This window comes from Eretmochelys imbricata, chromosome 2 (genome assembly GCF_965152235.1).
Source record: "Eretmochelys imbricata isolate rEreImb1 chromosome 2, rEreImb1.hap1, whole genome shotgun sequence".
In the NCBI taxonomy this organism is placed as follows: domain Eukaryota; kingdom Metazoa; phylum Chordata; order Testudines; family Cheloniidae; genus Eretmochelys; species Eretmochelys imbricata.
This window is the reverse complement of record NC_135573.1, coordinates 17,032,022-17,052,434: the sequence shown is the minus strand read 5'-3', so window position 1 is coordinate 17,052,434 and position 20,413 is coordinate 17,032,022. Positions and strand designations below refer to the sequence as shown.

Here is a 20,413-nt window from a genome sequence, read left to right as displayed (position 1 = left end):
TGCTAAATATATATTATTTGACAGTCTTCCCAAATCTTTGGAGAAGCATGAAAAAAACTTGTTTTTCCTGACAAACAAGATTGCAGAATCATTAGGTGGCAGCGGATACAGTGTGGAAAGATTGTCAGTGCCATATGTGCCCCAGGTAACAGGTAAGCAGTAATCAATTACATAAATGTTACATCAGCAGCTACTGAGAATTCATTTTTGCCTCATATCTGATCTGTCACCCACATCCAACCTATATGTAACTTGAATACTTTGCATCAACATTTTGTGGTAGTATAATTTCTGTTTTCCTCAGAAGTAAGAGTTTGTTCATGGTGTACTGTACAATATACAACACAGGATTTTAACTCCTAGAATTATTTTCTGCATCCTTTAAAAAAAAAAAAAAAGCCACAAAGAGGAAAGTTTTGACCTCACTTCGATTTTCATTATTTGTTAAATGAGATGGTAGTGCTTATTACTAACTTTCTGAAATTAATTTGAGCTTTAGTATTAAGTCAGTGTTGAATTTCTCTGTATACACATTCACTTGTTCACTAGATAAGTAATTGAACGCCAGTCCTGGTTCATAAATGTTCACTCTTTGACTGAATGTGGCCTGGGTTACTGGGCTCAGTCAAATTCTCAGTGGACCATGGGTTCACATAACAAAAATACTAGGAAAGGCAATGTGGCCTAATGGATAGAGCAGTGGACTGGAACTCAGTAGACATGGGTTCTATTCCTGCTGGGTGAACTTGGGCAAAATGCATTGCCTCTTTGCCTCAGTTTCTGTATATGTAAGAAGAGAATAATGAGGCTTATGTCCCTTAAAGTGCTTTGAGATGAACAAGATATATTTATTATGTTTGTCTCTAATTAGCACATTTTGTTGCCTTTTAATACTGGGAAGATGGATTGTGCTGTTGCTGATAAAATATCTCCATGTAGAAGCATTGTGGGAGCTTTTACCCTCCCCTATGTGCAAATAACTTTTCTGGTTGTGTTGCTAGAGAAAGTGATATCATGTTTTTGGTGTTTTGTTTTCCTATTCTTTTGCTTAGCAAAGAATTTTTTTTCTAGAGTTCTTGCTTCAAGGCCTGATATGTATATTTTGTGGATTTATACTATTGTACCTCTGGGTCATTTGGGGGATTAACCCCAAGGACCTCTCAAGATGAATTATAAACTTTTGCAGCCTAAATTTAATGTTCCTACCTGGGAGATGTGGATCAGGTACAGAAGGGGACACAGTACACACTGAAGCAAGTTACAGAGGCCACAAAAGCTCTAATCTTATGAGAACCAGTCCCCCAACAAAACTGTTGACGGTGCCTTGGTTGTGCCATGAGTACTGTGGCAACGCAAATTCATTTAAGGTACCATAACGATGTACTAGGCACCAGGAGTCATAAAATGGTGCTCTCAGCACTGTCTGCTGCTAAGGTTGCATCTCACAGTAAGAGGGGAAAATTCCGTTATGTATGTGGAAACATTTCAATACCTTATACATGTGGTGTTAACCTTTTTCACTATTTTTCAGATGCCAGATAGAATAATGTAACCCTTTACGTTAAAATTGAAGGACAATGTCAGGTGTCAGCAAAAGAAGCATTTGTTGTTTTCTTTTAAGAAGCTATGCCTTTAATTTCTTTGGGGTGGGAATGAAGAGAGTTTGCCTGATCTGAATTTCATGCAAAAAGTCCAAGTTCTTATATGAAACAAATCAATTTCTGTTTAGTAATCTTCACACAAATTGACATAAAGGGTGCTGATGTTTGGGTTACAGATGAGCTCATTAAATAAAGCAGATCTTTTTTTTCTTAGATACCATGTAAAAAGTTAAATGATTGTTACTAAATTAGGTTGTGATTCAAAAAGCACACCTATTTAAAAAGGGCATTTAAGCACATGAAGGCAGGAAGATTAAAGCACTTGCTTAACTGCTTTCCTTAATAGGGATGGATTTAAGCACTTTACTACATCTAGGCCTGAATTAGTTGTTCATATGTACTTGAACGTAAGTTAGTTTCATTTAATGTTTTTGTGTTTTAATTTGATTATGCTCCTTTTTGCGGAAAAGTAATCTGAATGGGTTGCAAGTGCAATATGATTAGCTGGTTGAAAAATGGAATTCCCCGTACTGTGAGATATGCTGAGATTTTGAATTTTCATTTCATCTCAAATTGGGACTAAAAGTTGAAATCTTGGAATTTTTTGTGAAATCAAATATGCTGAAATAATTCATTTTGATCTTCTCAAGAGATTCCAACTTTTAATTACCAGTATATTACAGTTTATAATAGAATAAAACGATAAAGTTAAAACAAAATGTTTTGCTAATTTTGCATCAAAAATTTCACTAGTTTGTACGTCCCTTTTAGGAGTGCTAGTGCCAATGTAGAATCCAGGCCTGTATTTTCGCCTGAAATAGTATTTTGGGTTTTGCTTGCCTGTTTAATTTTTTTGATACACATACATTATTACTAATATGTGTGAACAAGGGGATCCTTACTAGTATGTGACAAAAATACTGGGTATGTTGCTTTTGTCTAAGCCAGATGGGCTTGTTAGTGTAATGGGAACCGATAAGAATAACTGAAGTGTTACTGGGCATGGGGGAAGTATAATATATGAGCGCACACTTGAAGACTGCCTCAACTCCTTATCTCAAGACAAGGTCAAGCAACCATTCGTGAGGGGCAAGAGGAGATTCGGGGGGGAGGGGGAGATAAAACACTAAAAGACCAGGGAACTGCCTGCCTCTGACCATAGCACAACCTCATGCCTCACCCCCTGATGGGGTACAAAAGGGGTGGGATGAAGACCCCAGACTCTCAACCCCCCAAATGGAACATGATCATAAGTTGCAAGGGGTGGGACTGTGGGCGTGCATTTCAGGTAAAATTGGGGACCTACCAAATTCATGGCCATGAAAAACGAGTCATGAACCATGAAACCTGGTCTCTCCCCATGAAATCTGGTCTTTTGTGTGCTTTTACCCTGTATATACAGATTTCACATGGAAGACCAGCATTTCTCAAATTGGTGGTCTTGACTCAAAACGGAGTTGCAAGCTTATTTTATAGGGATCGTGGTATTGCCACCCTTATTTCTGCGCTGCTCTAGGCAGCGATGCTGCCTTCAAAGCTGGGCAGACAGAGAGCAGCAGCTGTTAGCCAGTTGCCCCGCTCTAAAGGCAGCAGCGCAGAAGTAAGGGTGGCAGTACCATACCATGCCATCCTTACTTCTGTGCTGCTGCTGCTGATGGTGGTTCTGCCTTCACAGCTGGGCTCTGAGCCAGCAGCCACCGCTCTCCAGCTGCCCAGCTCTGAAGGCAGCGCTGCCGCTTGCAGCAGGACAGAAGTAAGGGTAGCAGTACTGCAACCCTCCGTACAAGAACCTTGCAACCCCCCCTCCCCAAAAAAAACCTCCTTTTTGGGTCAGGACCCCTACAATTACAACACTGTGAAATTTCATATTTAAATAGCTGAAATTTACGATTTTAAAAATCCTATGACCGTGCACTTGACCAAAATGGACTGGGAATTTGGTAGGGCCCGAGGCATAATTACGCCTACTGAGGAGGGGGAAGACGGAATACTGGGAAACAAGGCTCTGCGGCGTCAGAGTTATGGGACACTTGCTTGCTGAAAATTAACCCCGATAAACATTGCATTGCCTGCGCTTCAGACTTCTAGTCTTCTGCTTTCCATCTGCCTGACAAGAACCAGGGAAGAGGGTAAAGGAAAAGCCTTCTAACAGTCCCTGTGAAACATTTTGATTTAGCTGAATAATTTCCAACAGGAAAATCTTTAATGGGAGTTATTGAGCTACTTATTTATTTAAATATTTAAATATTTAAATGCTAAGGGAAGCTTTTGAAAATATGTGGTAACAACTACTGACTTTTTTCTTCAGTGCATTACTTTTCTTAATTGTCTTTACAAAGCCCTGTTCCGGTGATAAAAATAAGAAGCTGGAGGAAGTGAGTGTTTCGAACCTAAAGAGTAGTGTTGTGGGATAAGACCAAAGCTCTTTTATCTGTCTGTTTTCATGCCAATATTGGAGAGAGTTTTATTAACATATTTCTTATCCGAGCAGTAGAATTTCTGGGTTTTTTCTGTGGGGGGGTTCTGTATCTTTTGCTTTATAGCTGATTCTTAAACATAATTTTTTATTCTCATTCTTGTTTTGTTAATTTAGCTCTATTTCCATCAGGCAAAAAGCCTCATAAATGCAGACGCAAATCAAAAGGTAAATCTGAACCATAGGTCTGCCTGCCCTCCTCATAGCTATCGTGTGTGGATAGGACATACCCCACCAAACAACTGCTTTTAGAAGACCTTTAGATAAATAAGCGAGAAATTCTGTTGTGCATAGTTTTAATTTCTTTTCCTCCTGTTTGGCTGCCTCAGTCCTCATGCTGTAACTAGTTTTGTAGCTGTAATTTTATCAGGTTTCCCTTTGTTTTTATTCTTGGACTTTGAATTCTAAAATGTGGTGGTTTCCTTTCCTTTTCTTTTCCCAAAGATTTAATAGCTTCATAAATATCAGTTTTGTAACTGTTCCAAGTGCTTCCTCGTAATCGTATCTCAGGTACTCCACGGAAGCTGCAGCAAGATGCCAGACCTCTTCTGCACTACAGTGCAGCAATAATGTAAATACTGTGGCAAATTTTAAAATGGATATTTTTATTGAAAAATACAATCAAATCGCTAGTTCCTGTTTTGTTTTCATATTAAATTCAATTTATTTTCACCTTGTTCCAAATTTGTGTTATGCCACAGGTTTTTGTATTGAAAATGCATAATTGTGACATAGAAGTTGTCAGAAGCAGATGAAGGTTATTGCAGCTGAATCCAGGGCAGGTGGGACTTTCAGTACACAGGAAAGTTTCAGAGCATGTTTGGGTTCATAAGGCAAGCACGTTAGTTTTGTGTTTCTGGTAAAAAGATCATAAGTAAAATAGCATAGTCCTTTAAAGTATCCTAGTTAGGTTACAGTATGTGCATCCCATTGAGATGAATGAGATAATTCACATCTGACACAGCTAATGTTTAAGACAGTCTGCAGAGTCAGGACCATGTCAATTTATTGGTTTACAATTGGGTGTATCTGCACTGCACGGTTAATCTGGGTGTTTGGCACCTGGATTAACCTAGCCCTGCTGCAAGCATCCCCACAGCAAAGCCCTATCCATGTTACTGTGTTTTCACTGTTTCTCCACTCCTGTTCTAGAATAAGAATGTCCACATAGAGTTGCTCAGGACTAGGTACTGCGCTTTGAATTCACACTCTGCCTTAATCCAGATTAATTTGCAAGTGTAGACATGCATTCAGTTAGTTGTGAAGAAAATCTTAAATACAGTGAGGGTTAGAAAAGAAAGTAATATGAGAGTTTATATTCTAGATCACAGTTGTTTAGCACTAGATGGATTCTATATTGAAATCCAAAAGTATCCAAAATAAAACTATAGGGGATTTTGAATAATTTTGTAAAGGCACATATTATCTCTATACCCACACTAATATAGGCTAGAATAACACTTCATTCTTTCTCTATCCTCTGGAAGAGGAAAATTCCTGAATTTACATGAAAATAGCCATATTGAGGGAAAAGAAATAGGCCCAGATACTACCAATAGTCCTCTGTATGTATGGATGCAAAGTTTAGCCCACATAGATTCAGTTGCAGGACCTGGGTCATAGTCTCCAATACCAGCCTCTTCAAAGTAAGATGTAAAAAAACACCTCATTACCCAATGCAATGCTATGGGGGAAATTTCATCTAGACTCCATTTGATATCCTGAAGCATGGGGGTTTAATGAGCCTGGTCATTTTATTTTGGCTATCATTCAAATGATATTAAAGTCCTGATTAAGTGACTGTCAAGTTTTATTTGAATAGTTTTTCTTGGACTTATGTAATGTATTTAATCACTCAATCTGAACATTTTGTGCTCATTTTCTCATAGTCAGATCATATGGTACAAGAACAATTTTAGGGGAAATATCAGATCCTTAATAAAATTACGAAAGAGTTTTTGTTTTGATTATCATAGAAATGTAGGACTGGAAGGGATCTCAATAGGTCATCAGTCCAGCCCCTTGCACTGAGGCAGGACTAAGTGTTATCTAGACCACGGGCCTCAAACACGCGGCCCGCTGGGTTATTTCCTGTGGCCCGCCAAGCTCCCTGTGCCCCCCTGCACCCTCCCGGAGTTATTTCCTGTGGGCCGCCAAGCTCCCCACTCCCCTTTCCCCCAGCGCACCATATCCCGGCTCCTCTGCCTACCTCCAGGCACTTAGCGCTTTCCAAAAGGGAGGGGGAAGGAGCCAGGAGTCTCATGCTCAGGGGAGGAGGCGGAAAAGAGGTGGGGCAGGGATTTGGGGAAGCTGTTGGAATAGAGGCAGGCAGGGGGCGGCGTTGGGGTGGGGACTTTGGGGAAGGGGTTGGAATGGGGGTGGGAAGGGGAGGGGCAGGGGCGAGGCCTCATGGAAGGGGTGGAGTGGGTGCAGGGCCGGGGGCAACGGGGTAGGGGGTGTCAGTGATGCGGCCCTCAGGCCAATGTACTAGTCCTCATGTGGCCCTCGTGGTGATTCGAGTTTAAGATCGCTGATCTAGACCATCCCTAACAGGTGTTTGTCTAACCCGTTCTTACAGACCACCAATGGGGGAGATTCCACAACTCCCTAGGTAATTTATTCCAGTGCTTAACTACCTGTACAGTTAGACATAAGGAAGAACTTCCTTACTTAATTTTCCTTTGCTGCAATTTAAGCCCGTTACTTTTTATCCTGTCTTCAGTGAATAAGGAGGACAGTTTATCCCCCTCCTCTTTATATACTTGAGTACTGTTATCGTGTCTCCACTCAATCTTCTCTTCGCCAGACTAAACAAAACCAAATTTTTTTCAATCTTTCTTTGTTGGTCATGTGTTCTAGACTTTTAGTCATTTTTGTTGCTCTCCCCTGGACTTCCTCTAATTTGTCCATATCTCAGACCATTTCTCCAGTTTGTCAAGACCATTTTGAATTCTAATACTGTCCTCCAAAGTGCTTGCAACCCCTCCCAATTTGATGTCATCCACAAACTTTATAAGAGTACCCTATGCCATTATCCATATAATTTATTAAGATATTGAACAGAATTGGATCCTGGACATATCCCTGCAAGACCCCAGTCGATATACCATTCCAGATCAATTGTGGACCACTGATAACTACTCTCTGAGTACAGTTTTTCCAACTAGTTGTGCATCCATCTTGTAATAGGTTTGCCTAGGCTACATTTCTGTAGTTTGAGGTCATCTGAGACTGTATCAAATGCCTTACTAAAGTTCAGATATATCCACATCTTCCCCCCCTTATCCACAAGTCAAAGAAGGATATTAGGTTGGTTTGACATGATTTGTTCTTGACAAATCCATGTTGATTATTACTTATCAGCTTATTTTCTTCTAGATGCTTACAAACTGATTATTTGCTCCTTTATCTTTCCAGGTACTAAAGTTAAGCTGACTGGTTTATAAATTCCCTGGATTGTGCTTTTTTTCCCTTTCTATAGATTGGTAACATAGTTGTCGCTTTCCAGTCCTCAGGTATCTCTCCCATCCTCCCTGAGTTCTCAGAGATAATCACTAATGGCTCAGAGATCTCTTCAGCTAGTTCCCTAAGTATTCTAGAATGTATTTCATCAGGCCCTGTTGAAGACATCTAGTTGGTCTAGTTAATTCTCCAGATGTTGTTTTTCTATTTTAGCCTCAGATCCTACCCCATTTACAATGATGATCCTTGTGTTAGTCATTCAATCACTGCTAACTTTTTTGGTGAAAACTGAAACAAAAAGGGATATAACACTTCGGCCATTGTTGCATTTTCTCTTCATCTTTCAGTAGCTGCAGCCATGTATTCCACCTACCTGTGTGCGCACAGCACTCCAGAGCAGGAGAAGTTTGCCTAGCAGTACCAGTAGGGGTGCAGCATTTGCACCTTGTGACCATAGCCCTTCCCTTGACTACACGAGGCGGTGCCACCCCAACCCTCCCTCAGTTCCTTCTGACTGCCCATGGCTGGAGTCGGAGCTCTGTGTGGTCTCAACCTCTCATCTAGTTTAGTTTGTTCTCTTGTTGTATATAGTTAGTAGTACCTTTAGTCTTAGTTAAGGTTGTGTTAGTTGTTGTAGTAGTTTGTTTCTCTCATAGAACCATAGGGTTGGCAGAGACCTCAAGAGTCATCTAGTCTACCCTCCTGCCAAGATGCAGGATTTGTTGTGTTTAAACCATCCAAGACAGACAGCTATCCCACCTCCTTTTGAAAACTTCCTGTGAAGGAGCTTCCACCACCTCTCAAGGCAGTCTGTTCCATTGTCCTACTGTTCTTACAGTTAGGAAGTTTTTCATGAGATTTAATCTAAATCTGTTATGCTGTAGTTTAAACTCATTGTCTCTTGTCCTGCCCTCTGTGGCAAGAGAGAACAACTTTTCTCCATCTTTTTTAAGGCAGCCTTTCAAGTATTTGAAGACTGCGATCATGCCCCCTCTTAATCTCCTCTTTTCCAAACTAAACATACCTAGTTCCTTCAGCCTTTACTCATATGGCTTGCATTCTTCAGGGACCCCTCACAATGAGATACTGCTCCTCTAGCAGGTCAGCTCTCTGCTGGCTTTGGAGCAATGGAGGAGGTTCTGCTGGAACACAAGGGTCACAGCTTCTACTCCCAATACTTCCTGGTACCCATATCCAAGGGAGGGGTAAGACTCATCCTCAGCCTTCACAGCCTCAACAAATATGTCAGGTGCATGAGGTTCCAGATGGTCACTCGATCAACTATCCTCCCTGCGTTGTCTCTGAATGACTGGTTTGCTGCTCTGGACCTTCAGGATGCCTACTTTTACATGACGATTTGACTGAGGCACAGAAAGATCCTTCAGTTCACAATGGTGGAATGCCACTTTCAGTACACAGTGCTTCCATTCAGTTTCTCTCCTTCCCCCCTGGGTTTTTACCAAACGTGTGGTCGTTGTTGTGGCATTTCTCAGGAAGAAGAGAATTCACATCCTCTCATATCTCGACTACTGTCATATGTCTTCATTCTCTAGACAGGCTGGTTTGTCTCCCTCCACTGGTCCTAGTCTCTTTGCAGAGCTGGACGTGTCCACAGAATGTTTTCCAAAGCATTCTTTTTGTCCAGCTTTCACCAACCAAGTCAGCTGTTAGTGATGGCTCACTGATGGGTTGAGGAGTGCACCTGTGGTCACTGAAACTACAGGGACTGTGGTTGGTGCAGGCAGCCACACTCCATATCAATTTGCTGTATCTTTGGGTTATCCACAATGCCTCTCACATTTTTTAGTACTATATCAGAGACTCAGTGATTCGCATACTTACAATACCACTGCAACGTATGATGTGAACAAACAAGGGGGAACACAATCAAGGTTGCTCTGACTATAGGTGATCTGTGCATGGCACTTCTGCATCAAGGAGAGCATTACTTTGACAGCCGTAGTGATAACATCCGCAAGGAGTGTGTGTGAGTTGCAGACTTTGATGGCAGAGTCTCCTTATAGACGGGGGCAGCAGCAGCGTGCCATGAAAAATCCTGCCCGGCCCGGCTGGGACCGCTCTTCTTCGCCTCCCTCGGGGACAAGGGGCAGGGGCCAGAAGCTTGGTCCTGCCAGCTCCCCTGCCTCTTCCCGCAGTGTGCTGGGTTCCTGCCCCTCCTCCTCCTCCTCTCAGTCCCTCCCTGCCCGCCGATCAGCTGATGGCCCTTGTGAGGGGGTGGGGGAAGAGCGGGGTCAGCATGCTCGCTGCTCCCAGCGGAGGCAGAGAAGAAGCGGGTGAAGGGCCTTGGAGAAGGAAACGGGTGGAAACGGGGTATACCCCCTCCAGTCCTCTGCCGTGAGCACCCCACAACCCCACCCCACACCCCCAGCCCTGAGCCCTGCAGCCCTGCACACACCCCAGGTCCCTGCCCTGAGCCCTATACCCCCCTCACACACACCCAGCCTCTGCTTGACTCCTTCACTGCCCCCATGACTCCAGCCCTGACTCTGGCACCCCCACACATACCCAGGCCCCCCACACCCCATGCCCTGACACCTGTACCTGCCTCAAGGCCCCCAGCCCTCTGCCCTGACTCTTGCACCCCCCACACACGCCCCATGCACCCCCCACATCCTGACTCTCGCACCCCCAACACCCACACCCTGAGCACCAAACAGGAGCTCCTGCACCCCTCCACCCACATTCCCACCTGCACCCCTCCCACCAAATGGGAGCAGCCCAGGTAAGCTCTCCACACCCAAACCTCCTGCCCCAACCCTGAGCCCCCTCCCTCATTCTAGCTCCTGGCCAGACCCTACACCCCAGCCCCCAGCCTGCTCCTTCACCCCCAGCCCTGTGCTCAGTGCACTCCCACCCTCAGCTCAGTGCTGAGAGAGCAGAAGAGAATGGGCCAGAACCAGGGAGAAGGTAGGTACCCACTGTATGTGGGCAGGGCTAGGACCCCAGACCGGCAGCGGGCTGAGCAGGTCCAGCAGCCAGGATCCCGGCTGGCAGGAGCCGGCAGATGGAACCCCTCAGCCCACTGCCTGTCTGGGGTCCCGGCCGCCGGTCCCGCACAACCCGCTGCGGTTTTGGGGTTCTGGCTGCCGGCCCCTTGCCAGCCGGGGTCCCGGCCGCAGGGCCCCGCTCAGCCCGCTCCTGGCCTAGGTGAACAGAACCCCAGACCAGCAGCGGGCTGAGCGGGCCGGCAGCATAAGATCAACATTTTAATTTAATTTTAAATGAAGCTTCTTAAACATTTTGAAAACCTTGTTTATTTTACAGTACAACAATAGTTATATAATATATATAGGTTTCAGAGTAACAGCCGTGTTAGTCTGTATTCGCAAAAAGAAAAGGAGTACTTGTGGCACCTTAGAGACTAACCAATTTATTTGAGCATGAGCTTTCGTGAGCTACAGCTGATGAAGTGAGCTGTAGCTCAAGAAAGCTCATGCTCAAATAAATTGGTTAGTCTCTAAGGTGCCACAAGTACTCCTTTTCTTTTTGATAATATATATAGGCTTTTATAGAGAGAGACCGACCTTCTAAAAAACATTAAAATGTATTATCGGCACGAGAAACCTTAAATTAAAGTGAATAAATGAAGACTTGGCACACCACTTCTGAAAGGTTGCCAACCCCTGTTATAGATAGTTCTCCAGGGACAAAGTGACTTTTCGACCACACCCAAAATTTTTGACTAAAGTGGTCTCTGTTCCATTAGAACCAGTATATTTACCCGTTTTTTCCTAAGTCACATTCATCTCTGGAGGAGCAGCGTTTCCATATCTTAGATGTCAAACATGTCTAGCCTTTCATCTGGACATATCTGGAATATGCGGCTGCATCTACTTGAAGAAGAAGAAACAACGCTTACTTACTGTAACTATGGTTCATCGAGATACGATGCAGATTTGCATTCCATGACCAACCCTCTGTCCCCTGTGCATTGGAATCTTGTGTCCACGCATTCAGTGCAAAAGAACTGAGGGAGGGTCGGGGCAGTGCCACCTTATATAGCCAGAGGAGGGTCTATGGCCATGGAGCACAAGCACTCCCCCTCCACACAGCCTGCCCCCCCCCCCCAATGTACTGCTAGATAAATTTGTCTAGCTCCAGTGCACTGGGCACACATGCGCCTAGGGGGAATATTCATCTGTATCACATCTCAAAGAACCACAGTCTTGTAAATAAACATTCTTGTCTTTCCTCCTCATTGAGTAAATGGGCCTACTCTGTCCTTGATCTTCGTCTTTCTTTACATGATTTGTAATGTTTTCTTGTTTACTTTTATGTCTCTAGCTATTTAATTTTGTTTTTGCCTTGGCCTTTCTAATTCTGTTCCTACATACTTGTTATTTTTTTTAATATTTATCCTTCATTATTTGACCTAGTTTCCACTTTTTGTATGACTCTTTTGTGTTTCAGGTCATTGAAGATCTCGTGATTAAGCCAGAGTGGTCTCTTACCATGCTTCCTATCTTTTCTGTGCATTGGGATAATTTACTCTTGTGCCCTTAATAAAATTTACTCTTGTACCCTTTTAAAACCTGCCAGCTCTTCTGAACACTTTTCTCTTAGACTTGCTTCTTACGGGATCTTGCCTACCAGTTCTCTGAGTTCGGTTAGGTGTGCCCTGTAGAAATCCATTGTCTTTTTCTGCTGTTTTCCCTCCTACCATTTCTTAGAATCATGAACTCTTATCATTTCATGATCACTTTCACCTAAACTGCCTTCCACCTTCAGATTCTCAGCTAGTTCCTCTCTGTTTGTCAGAATCAAATCTAGAATAGCCACTCTCCTACTCACTTTCTCCACTTCTGTAATTATAAGTCTCCAGTGCATTCCCAGAACTCATTGCATAATCTGCCCTGCTGTATTTTCTCAACAGATGTCTGAGTAGTTGAACTCCCCCATCACTACCAAGTCTAGTGTTTTGGATGATTTTGGTAGTTGTTTGGAAAAAGCCTCATCAACTCTTCTTCCTGGTTAGGTGGTCTGTAGTAGACACCTACCATTACATCATCTTTGTTTTTTATCCTTATTCTGAGACTTTCAACAGGTCTGCCTCCCACTTCTATCTTTTGTTCATAGTAAAAACTTTGAGGATGACAGCTATAATTCAAACATGGATCACTAGCTTTGTATCCTGCTTTTGATTAATAGTTTCCTCTGTCTTGCAGTGGAGGCCTTTGAATTGCCTAGTGGTAAAGAAAGACTAGAGCTGCTGTCTATTTTTATATGTGATAGACCATCTAGCATCTTGTTTGCCAGGCCTTGTCCTTCTGCGCAGTAGGATTCAGACAGAATGAAGGCAGAGTGGTTTCCTGTGAAAAATCTTTTTTTGGTAAAATGCACTATTTTGCATTTTGGAGAATGTAGTATTAATCTTCTAATACAGAGTGTCGAGTTCTGAAATTGTGTCTTATGTTACTGAAACAGAAGGTGACCAACTTTAAGGACTCGAAAAAATCTGATGCTCATTTATGCTACAATAAGGACCCCTCATGCTGTTCTTAAAGTGGGTGTAAAAAGCGATTTTATTTATTTTGAATCAGTGTATTATAAAGCAAAGTAGAGGAGCCTTAATGGAAATGAGAAGCAGGCACTGTATCACTTGATTAAGCATGTTATCACGCATGTAAATCTCACTCCCTCTATTTAACAGATCACATTTTGAGAGAAACTGGGCATTTGGGCACTGGGTCTTTATATAGAAAAGGAAAAATCGATGCTGTTGGAAGCTGTTCCAAACTTTGGAACCCTGGAGGAGATTAATTAGTGGGCAGAATACAGGTTATGAGGTCAGAGAGAATTCATTTTTTTCACTACCCTTTTAAAACTGTTTGGATTTAAAATTTTAGATCTTTGTTTAATAGTAGATCTATATTTTGTAACTACTCAGACACCATTATATAGTCTGAACAATGAGTTGTCACAATAATGGCTCACTTTCACCCAATGTTCATAAAAAAATAATTTCCTATCATCTATAAAGATTCTTGTCTAAAATTTGTTGCAGACGTCATGTCCTTGAAAGTAAGGAGTTTCATACTGGTCTCTTGTTTGAGGCTGATCACGTTGGATAATCCATGTCTATATAAATTGGTTAATAATCAAAACCATGATGGTATTGTATAAAAACCCAGCTGAAAGTGCACATGTCTGGCAGCAACACAACACCTTGACTAACCAGAAAGCTCCAAAGGGCCCATATGATACTTAACACACAGGTATGGGCTTCCTTTTCCTAGTCAACAAAATATTCTTCTGAGTGCAATCACCTTGTTTTCCTAGTATGTCAGATTAAAGTGTGTCAAAATGAGGGAGGCATCTGTACACATATAACCGTGCTGAATCCAATGTAGGACAAAAAGTATGTGTATAATGTACCTATGTGGATTATAGATAAGGCAGCAAGGTGGCAGCAAAGATGCAATTTTGTCTTGCATTTATTTCTTATAGTCAGCATGTTTTATGCTCCCCCAAAATTCCTATACGTTCTTTGGGTGTCATATGGAACGAGTAGAAAGTAGCAAGTCTGCATCAGAAAATTAAAGATGAGCCAGGTTCTCCAAAATACCTTTACCAATGTGGAGTATCTCTGGCAACCATATTAAAATACATCTCCAGCTGTATTTCAGAGCACGGGTAATAGTAAATTATTAGCTAAATTAGTCCTGATACCTGTAATCTGTGTGGAAGCCTCAGGCTGGTTTGTCTACTGTCTCCCCTGTGTTTTGTTCTTCATTCTGTCCTTTTTATGCTATAAAACTAATCCTATTTTATTTTTAAGACTGTATTGAACCATATTTCTTGTTTGTCTGAAGAGACAGGAAGAAATTCAAAGCTATTGAAAGGAGTGCTTGAGTGTGTGCTTTGGTACTACAACATTCAGAGTAGCAGCCGTGTTAGTCTGTATTCGCAAAAAGAAAAGGAGTACTTGTGGCACCTTAGAGACTAACCAAATTGGTTAGTCTCTAAGGTGCCACAAGTACTCCTTTTCTTTTTACTACAACATTGTTTGCAAAGGAAAATGAGATGAATGTAGAAAAGTAGAAAATTAAATGAATAGGTGGGGAAAATAACAAATTCAACACTCAAGAAATGTAGTAAGTCTCAGGCCTAGTATTCAGAACCTTGAGCCAGCATGGGTTGGGGAAGCATCTCATGTTGCTCAAACATGTGGTCAATTAAGGAGTAATAATGGTGGGGAATTCAGAAATTGAGGTCTTCTGTATGTGATGTGTGGGATTCAGAGCTCTACTAGGGATGTGGAGGACCTCCCTTGTCATACATTAATACGTCTTTGCCAAGTGACTATTGCATGGCCTTTGTTTAATAGGTTGGTGGTGATAGGCCTCAGGTTTCCGCATAATAATTTGCACGCTTGTCGGCAATCTTAGAAGAAGTCAACAATTGAATGAGTCATAAAGTCTGAGCTAACTTCTTCTGTAGAATTGGTCCTTTTAGAACAGGGTCGAGGGACTTCAGCCAGAGCAACACAAGGAATATTGTGGCAGCCAATGATATAACTCTTCCATGCATAAATCTAGAGGGCTTTAATTTTCCATTCACCAGCTTCCACAAGCACTTCTTCTTATAAAAATTTGGAACAAGATATGAGTAGGTAAGTAATTGCCCAGGCCCTGTGTCCCAGCTATGCTGTCACATTACAAGACTCATGGGAAGGAGTGGAGGAGAATGAAAAATCAAATCAAATGTATAGCAGAACACTGAGTCAGATTTGGCATGGAGTCCTGAATGTTCCCTATGAAATGTAATTCCGCTGCTCCCTCTAGCATTAATGAAACTACCGTACTCTTAACCAAAAGTGTAATCAGTCTTGCATTCCAAAAAATTTTGCAGGCGGTTAAACTTTCAAAAGTGTTTCTTGATGCAATAATAAGAAAGGAGGGAAATGGTTGTGTAACCAAACAGGGAACCTATGTTATAAACTAAGTTATGTCCAGCAAATTATGTCCAGATGACTGGAGGATAGCTAATGTAACTCCGATTTATTTTTTATTTTTTTAAAAGCTCCAGAGGCAATCCTGGCTATTACAGGCCAGTAAACCTAACTTCAGTACCAAGCAAATTAGTTGAAACTTTAGTAAACAACAGAATTACCAGAGCACATCTGCTCAACGTGCAGCGGCAGTTGAAAAAGCTAACAGACTATTAGGAACCATTCGGAAAGGGTTAGAAAATAAGACAGTAAATGTCATAATCCCACTATATAAATACATGGTACTCCCAAATCTTGAATACAGTGTGTAATTCTGGTCACCCAATCTCAAAAAAAGATATATTAGACTTGGCAAAAGTAGACAGAAGGGCAGCAAAAATGCTTTGTGGTATGGAACAACTTCCATCTGATGAAATATTAAAAAGACTAGGACTGTTCATCTTAGAAAAGAGATAATTAAAGAGGTATATGATAGAGGTCTATTAAAATCATGAATGATGTGGAGAAAGTGAATATGGAAGTGTTATTTACCCCTTCATGTAATACAAGCACTAGGGGTCTCCCAATGAAATTAATAAGCTGCAGTTTTAAAGAATCATGAAGAAGTACTTCTTCACACAACATGCGGTCAAAATGTGGAACTTGCTGCACAGGGATGTTGTGAAGGCCAAAAGTATAACTGGGTTCCAAACATAATTAGATAAACTCATGCAGAATAGGTCCATCAATAGCTACTAGCCAAGATGGTCAATGATGCAACCCAATGCTCTTGGGGTATCTAAGCTTCTAATTCCCAGAAGCTGGGACTGGACAACAGGGGATGTATCACTCAATTATTGCCCTGTTCTGTTCATTCCTCTGAGGCATCTGGCATTGGCCACTGTCCGAAAACAGGATACTGTGCTAGATGGACCATTGGTCTGACCCAGCCTGGCCATTCTTACACTCTTATGTTCATCAGATCAGTGGCAGCAGGGGAAGAAGGAATATTTCTCCTCCCACACTGTTCCTTTCTGCAAAGAGCCATCTGAACCATCTGTGGAAGAGCTTTTTTGTGTTTCAAAACATCTCCAAACTAAGGCCTAAAAGCATGAATTTTAAATTACAAACAACTCTTCAGAATTCAACTTTTGTGGTCTAGAAGTGTAGAACGTAATGTGATGGTATTACATGGCTGTTATAGTTCTTAACTTGTGTGACACTTAGAAGAATTTTAAGATCACTAATACATAAGGCAACTTTGTCATATTTTTCACAAATATCCTACTGATAAAATAGATGAACTTGGCTAAAGTAGGTAGGGGAAAACAAATCCACACCTATGTGAGGAAACATTCCTTTGTGAGGAATTTGCTTATTTTTTTAATCACTGATACAGAAAATGAAAGAATGTTATTTTTGTCTAGATGAAGATAGACTATCCAGAAGGAAGAGCATTGTGGACACTGTATCTATTCAGGTGGATATTCTGCCTGGCAACAACACGGAGGATAAGGTATGTGAAAAACAAGGTATCCTAGGAAGTATCTCTTGCATAAAGAGACAACCTACAGAATGAAACTTTTCCAGAGAAGCTCTTACAAAATCTTTTGTCTTGTATCTCTTATTTTGTAACTCTTCAGAAGTAGAGATTTTTATTATCTCATTTATTGATGCTGAGGTACACTACAGTATTTGAGCTATTTTTGACCATTAATATAGGCTACTGTTTCAGTGAAGCTTTGTTACCTTTCAGCCAGGGTAACATATTGAGGGAATGCTAATTATATGCTAAATTTCTGTGTAATATATTATGAGACATTATATCTTAACTGAGTAAGATACAGGTAACTCCAAATATTTAACTTGATGTCCCTGAACATATACTAAGGGAACTGAACACAGGAAGAGAGAAATTCCACACATCGTATATCGTAAATAAGTCTTATATCTTGTCCTTTCTTTTTTCAGGAATGTATAATAAACTGTATTTTAAGGCAGAGGAAAGAATTGATAGAATCAAACAAAAGATACAGGCATTAAGGTACAGGGATTGAGACTAATTATCTTGCAGGAAGGCTTCAGTATGACTAACTGTTGGGACAAATCTTAGACTTCTTAACTGAAGTGTTCTGAAAAAGATATTCCCCCACCCCCTCCAAAAAAGTGTGCTAAGCATAAAATATAAGCTGTTTCTGTTACTTCTAGCTTCTGTCAGGAAATGGGTAACATTAAGGTGAAAAGAACAGGAGTACTTGTGGCACCTTAGAGACTAAAAAATTTATTAGAGCATAAGCTTTCATGGGCTACAGCCCACTTCATCGGATGCATAGAATGGAACATATAGGAAGAAGATGTATATACACACATACAGATAAGTTGGAAGTTGCCATACAAACTGACAGAGGCTAATTAGTTCAGATGAGCTATTATCAGCAGGAGAAAAAAACTTCTGTAGTGATAACCAAGATGGCCCATTTAGACAGTTGACAAGAAGGTGTGAGGATACTTAATTTAGGGAAATAGATTCAATATGTGTAATGACCCAGCCACTCCCAGTCTCTATTCAAACCCAATGGTATCTAGTTTGCATATTAATTCAAGCTCAGCAGTTTCTCGTTGGAGACTGTTTTTGAAGCCTTTCTGTTGCAAAATTGCCACCCTTAAATTTTTTACTGTGCAGCCAGAGAGGTTAAAGTGTTCTCCTACCGGTTTTTGAATGTTATGATTCCTGATGTCAGATTTGTGTCCATTTATTCTTTTGCATAGAGACTGTCCAGTTTGGCCAGTGTACATGGCAGAGGGGCATTGCTAGCACATGATGGCATATATCACATTGGTAGATGTGCAGGTGAACGAGCCCCTGATGGCGTGGCTAATGTGTTTAGGTCCTATGATGGTGTCACTTGAATAAATATGTGGACAGAGTTGGCATCAGGCTTTGTTGCAAGGATAGGTTCCTGGGTTAGTGTTTTTGTTGTGTGGTTGCTGGAGAGTATTTGCTTCAGGTTCGGGGACCATCTGTAAGCAAGGACTGGTCTATCTCCCAAGATCTGTGAGAGTGAGGGATCATTTTTCAGGATAGGTTGTAAATCTTTGATGATGCGCTGGAGAGGTTTTAGTTGAGGGCTGAAGGTGACAGCTAGTGGCGTTCTGTTATTTTCTTTGTTGGGCCTGTCCTGTAGTAGGTGACTTCTGCGTACTCTTCTGGCTCTATCAATCTGTTTTTTCGCTTCAGCAGGTGGGTATTGTTTTAAGAGTGCTTGATAGAGATCTTGTAGGTGTTTGTCTCTGTCTGAGGGGTTAGAGCAAATGTGGTTGTATCGTAGAGCTTAGCTGTAGGCAATGGATCATGTGGTGTGTCTTGGATGAAAGCTGGAGGCATGTAGGTAAGTATAGCAGTCAGTAGGTTTCCGGTATAGGGTGGTGTTTATGTGACCATCGCTTATTAGCACAGTAGTGTCCAGGAAATGGACCGCTTGTGTGGATTGGTCTAGGCTGAGGTTGATGGTGGGATGGAAATTGTTGAAATCATGGTGGAATCCCTCAAAAGCTTCTTTTTCATGGGTCCGGATGATGAAGATGTTGTCAATGTAGCACAAATAGAGTAGGGGTGTTTTAGGGGATGAGAGCTAAGGAGGCGCTGTTCTAAGTCAGCCATAAAAATGTTGGCATACTGTGGGGCCATGCGGGTACCCATAACACTGCCGCTGATTTGAAGGTATACATTGTCCCCAAATGTGAAATAGTTATGGGTGAGGACAAAGTCACAAAGGTCAGCCACCAGGTTTGCCGTGACATTATCGGGGATACTGTTCCTGGCGGCTTGTAGTCCATCTTTGTGTGGAATGTTGGTGTAGAGGGCTTCTATGTCCATAGTGGCCAGGAGAGTGTTTTCTGGAAGATCACTGATGGATTGTAGTTTCCTCAGGAAGTCCGTGGTGTCTCTAAGATAGCTGGGAGTGCTGGTAGCATAGGGCCTGAGGAAAGAGTCCACATAGCCTGACAATCCTGCTGTCAGGGTGCCAAAGACTGAGATGATGGGGTGTCCAGGATTCCCAGGTTTATGGATCTTGGGTAGCAGATCGAATACCCCTGGTCAGGGTTCTAGGCATGTGTCTGCACAGATCTGTTCCTATGTTTTTTCAGGGAGTTTCTTGAGCAGATGGTGTAGTTTCTTTTGCTAATCCTCAGTGGAATCAGAGGATGATGACCTTCAGAATGTGGAGTTAGAGAGCTGCCTAGCAGCCTCTTGTTCATATTCCAACTTATTCATGATGACGACATGAAGATGTCTCCAAGTGGTCTCTTCCCTGATTCTTTGTTAAATCTCTTGGTGGTGGCAGCATACTGAATCCCAGATATGGGGAATTTTGTGTCTTTGGAAAGTTTTAACCTAAGATGGTAGAAATAAGGTTAGGGGGTCTTTCATGCGAGTCCCCACATCTGTACCTCAGAGTTCAGAGTGAGGAAGGAACCTACATCATGAATAAGTTGGAATATGATCAAGAGGCTCAAACCTCCCGAAGTATGAAGCTCCCATAAGAGGCAGCGGGACTATAAGAGACTCCCTCAGAGGCAGTCTCGGCCTGTCCCCCAGCCTGGGTCCTCCAAGGGCAAGCAGATGGGGAAAAGGCGCTTTTGATGGGACATTCGGGGCACCCTGCCAGTCCTCATCAGGGATCTACCCCCAATAAAGCTCCCCTTCTCCAACCAGTTGTGTGCTTTCCTCATGGAATGGTCGCAGCTAACCTCGGACTGATGGGTCCTCAACACCATCTCCCAGGGTTACACCTCCATTTTACTTCCTCCCTGCCCAAACACCCCCTGTCCCTCTTGGGGGACCCCTCGCACAAAGCTCTGCTCGAGCAGGAGGTGGGGCGGCTCCTAGGACTAGGAGCGATAGAGGCGGTGCCCGAGGAG

The 20,413-nt window shown here is 42.2% G+C and overlaps 1 protein-coding gene across 6 annotated transcripts in view; it reads left to right on the top strand.

Annotated features, from left to right (window-relative positions):
* Window positions 1–20,413, top strand: part of EFR3A (EFR3 homolog A) — a 185,572-nt gene that overhangs the window by 153,639 nt on the left and 11,520 nt on the right. For all 6 annotated transcript variants that reach the window (XM_077809786.1, XM_077809785.1, XM_077809789.1 and 3 more), the window contains 2 exons: window positions 25–152; window positions 16,918–17,006. In XM_077809786.1, the coding sequence (XP_077665912.1) occupies window positions 25–152; window positions 16,918–17,006 (217 nt within the window). The remainder of the gene's footprint in view (window positions 1–24; window positions 153–16,917; window positions 17,007–20,413) is intronic.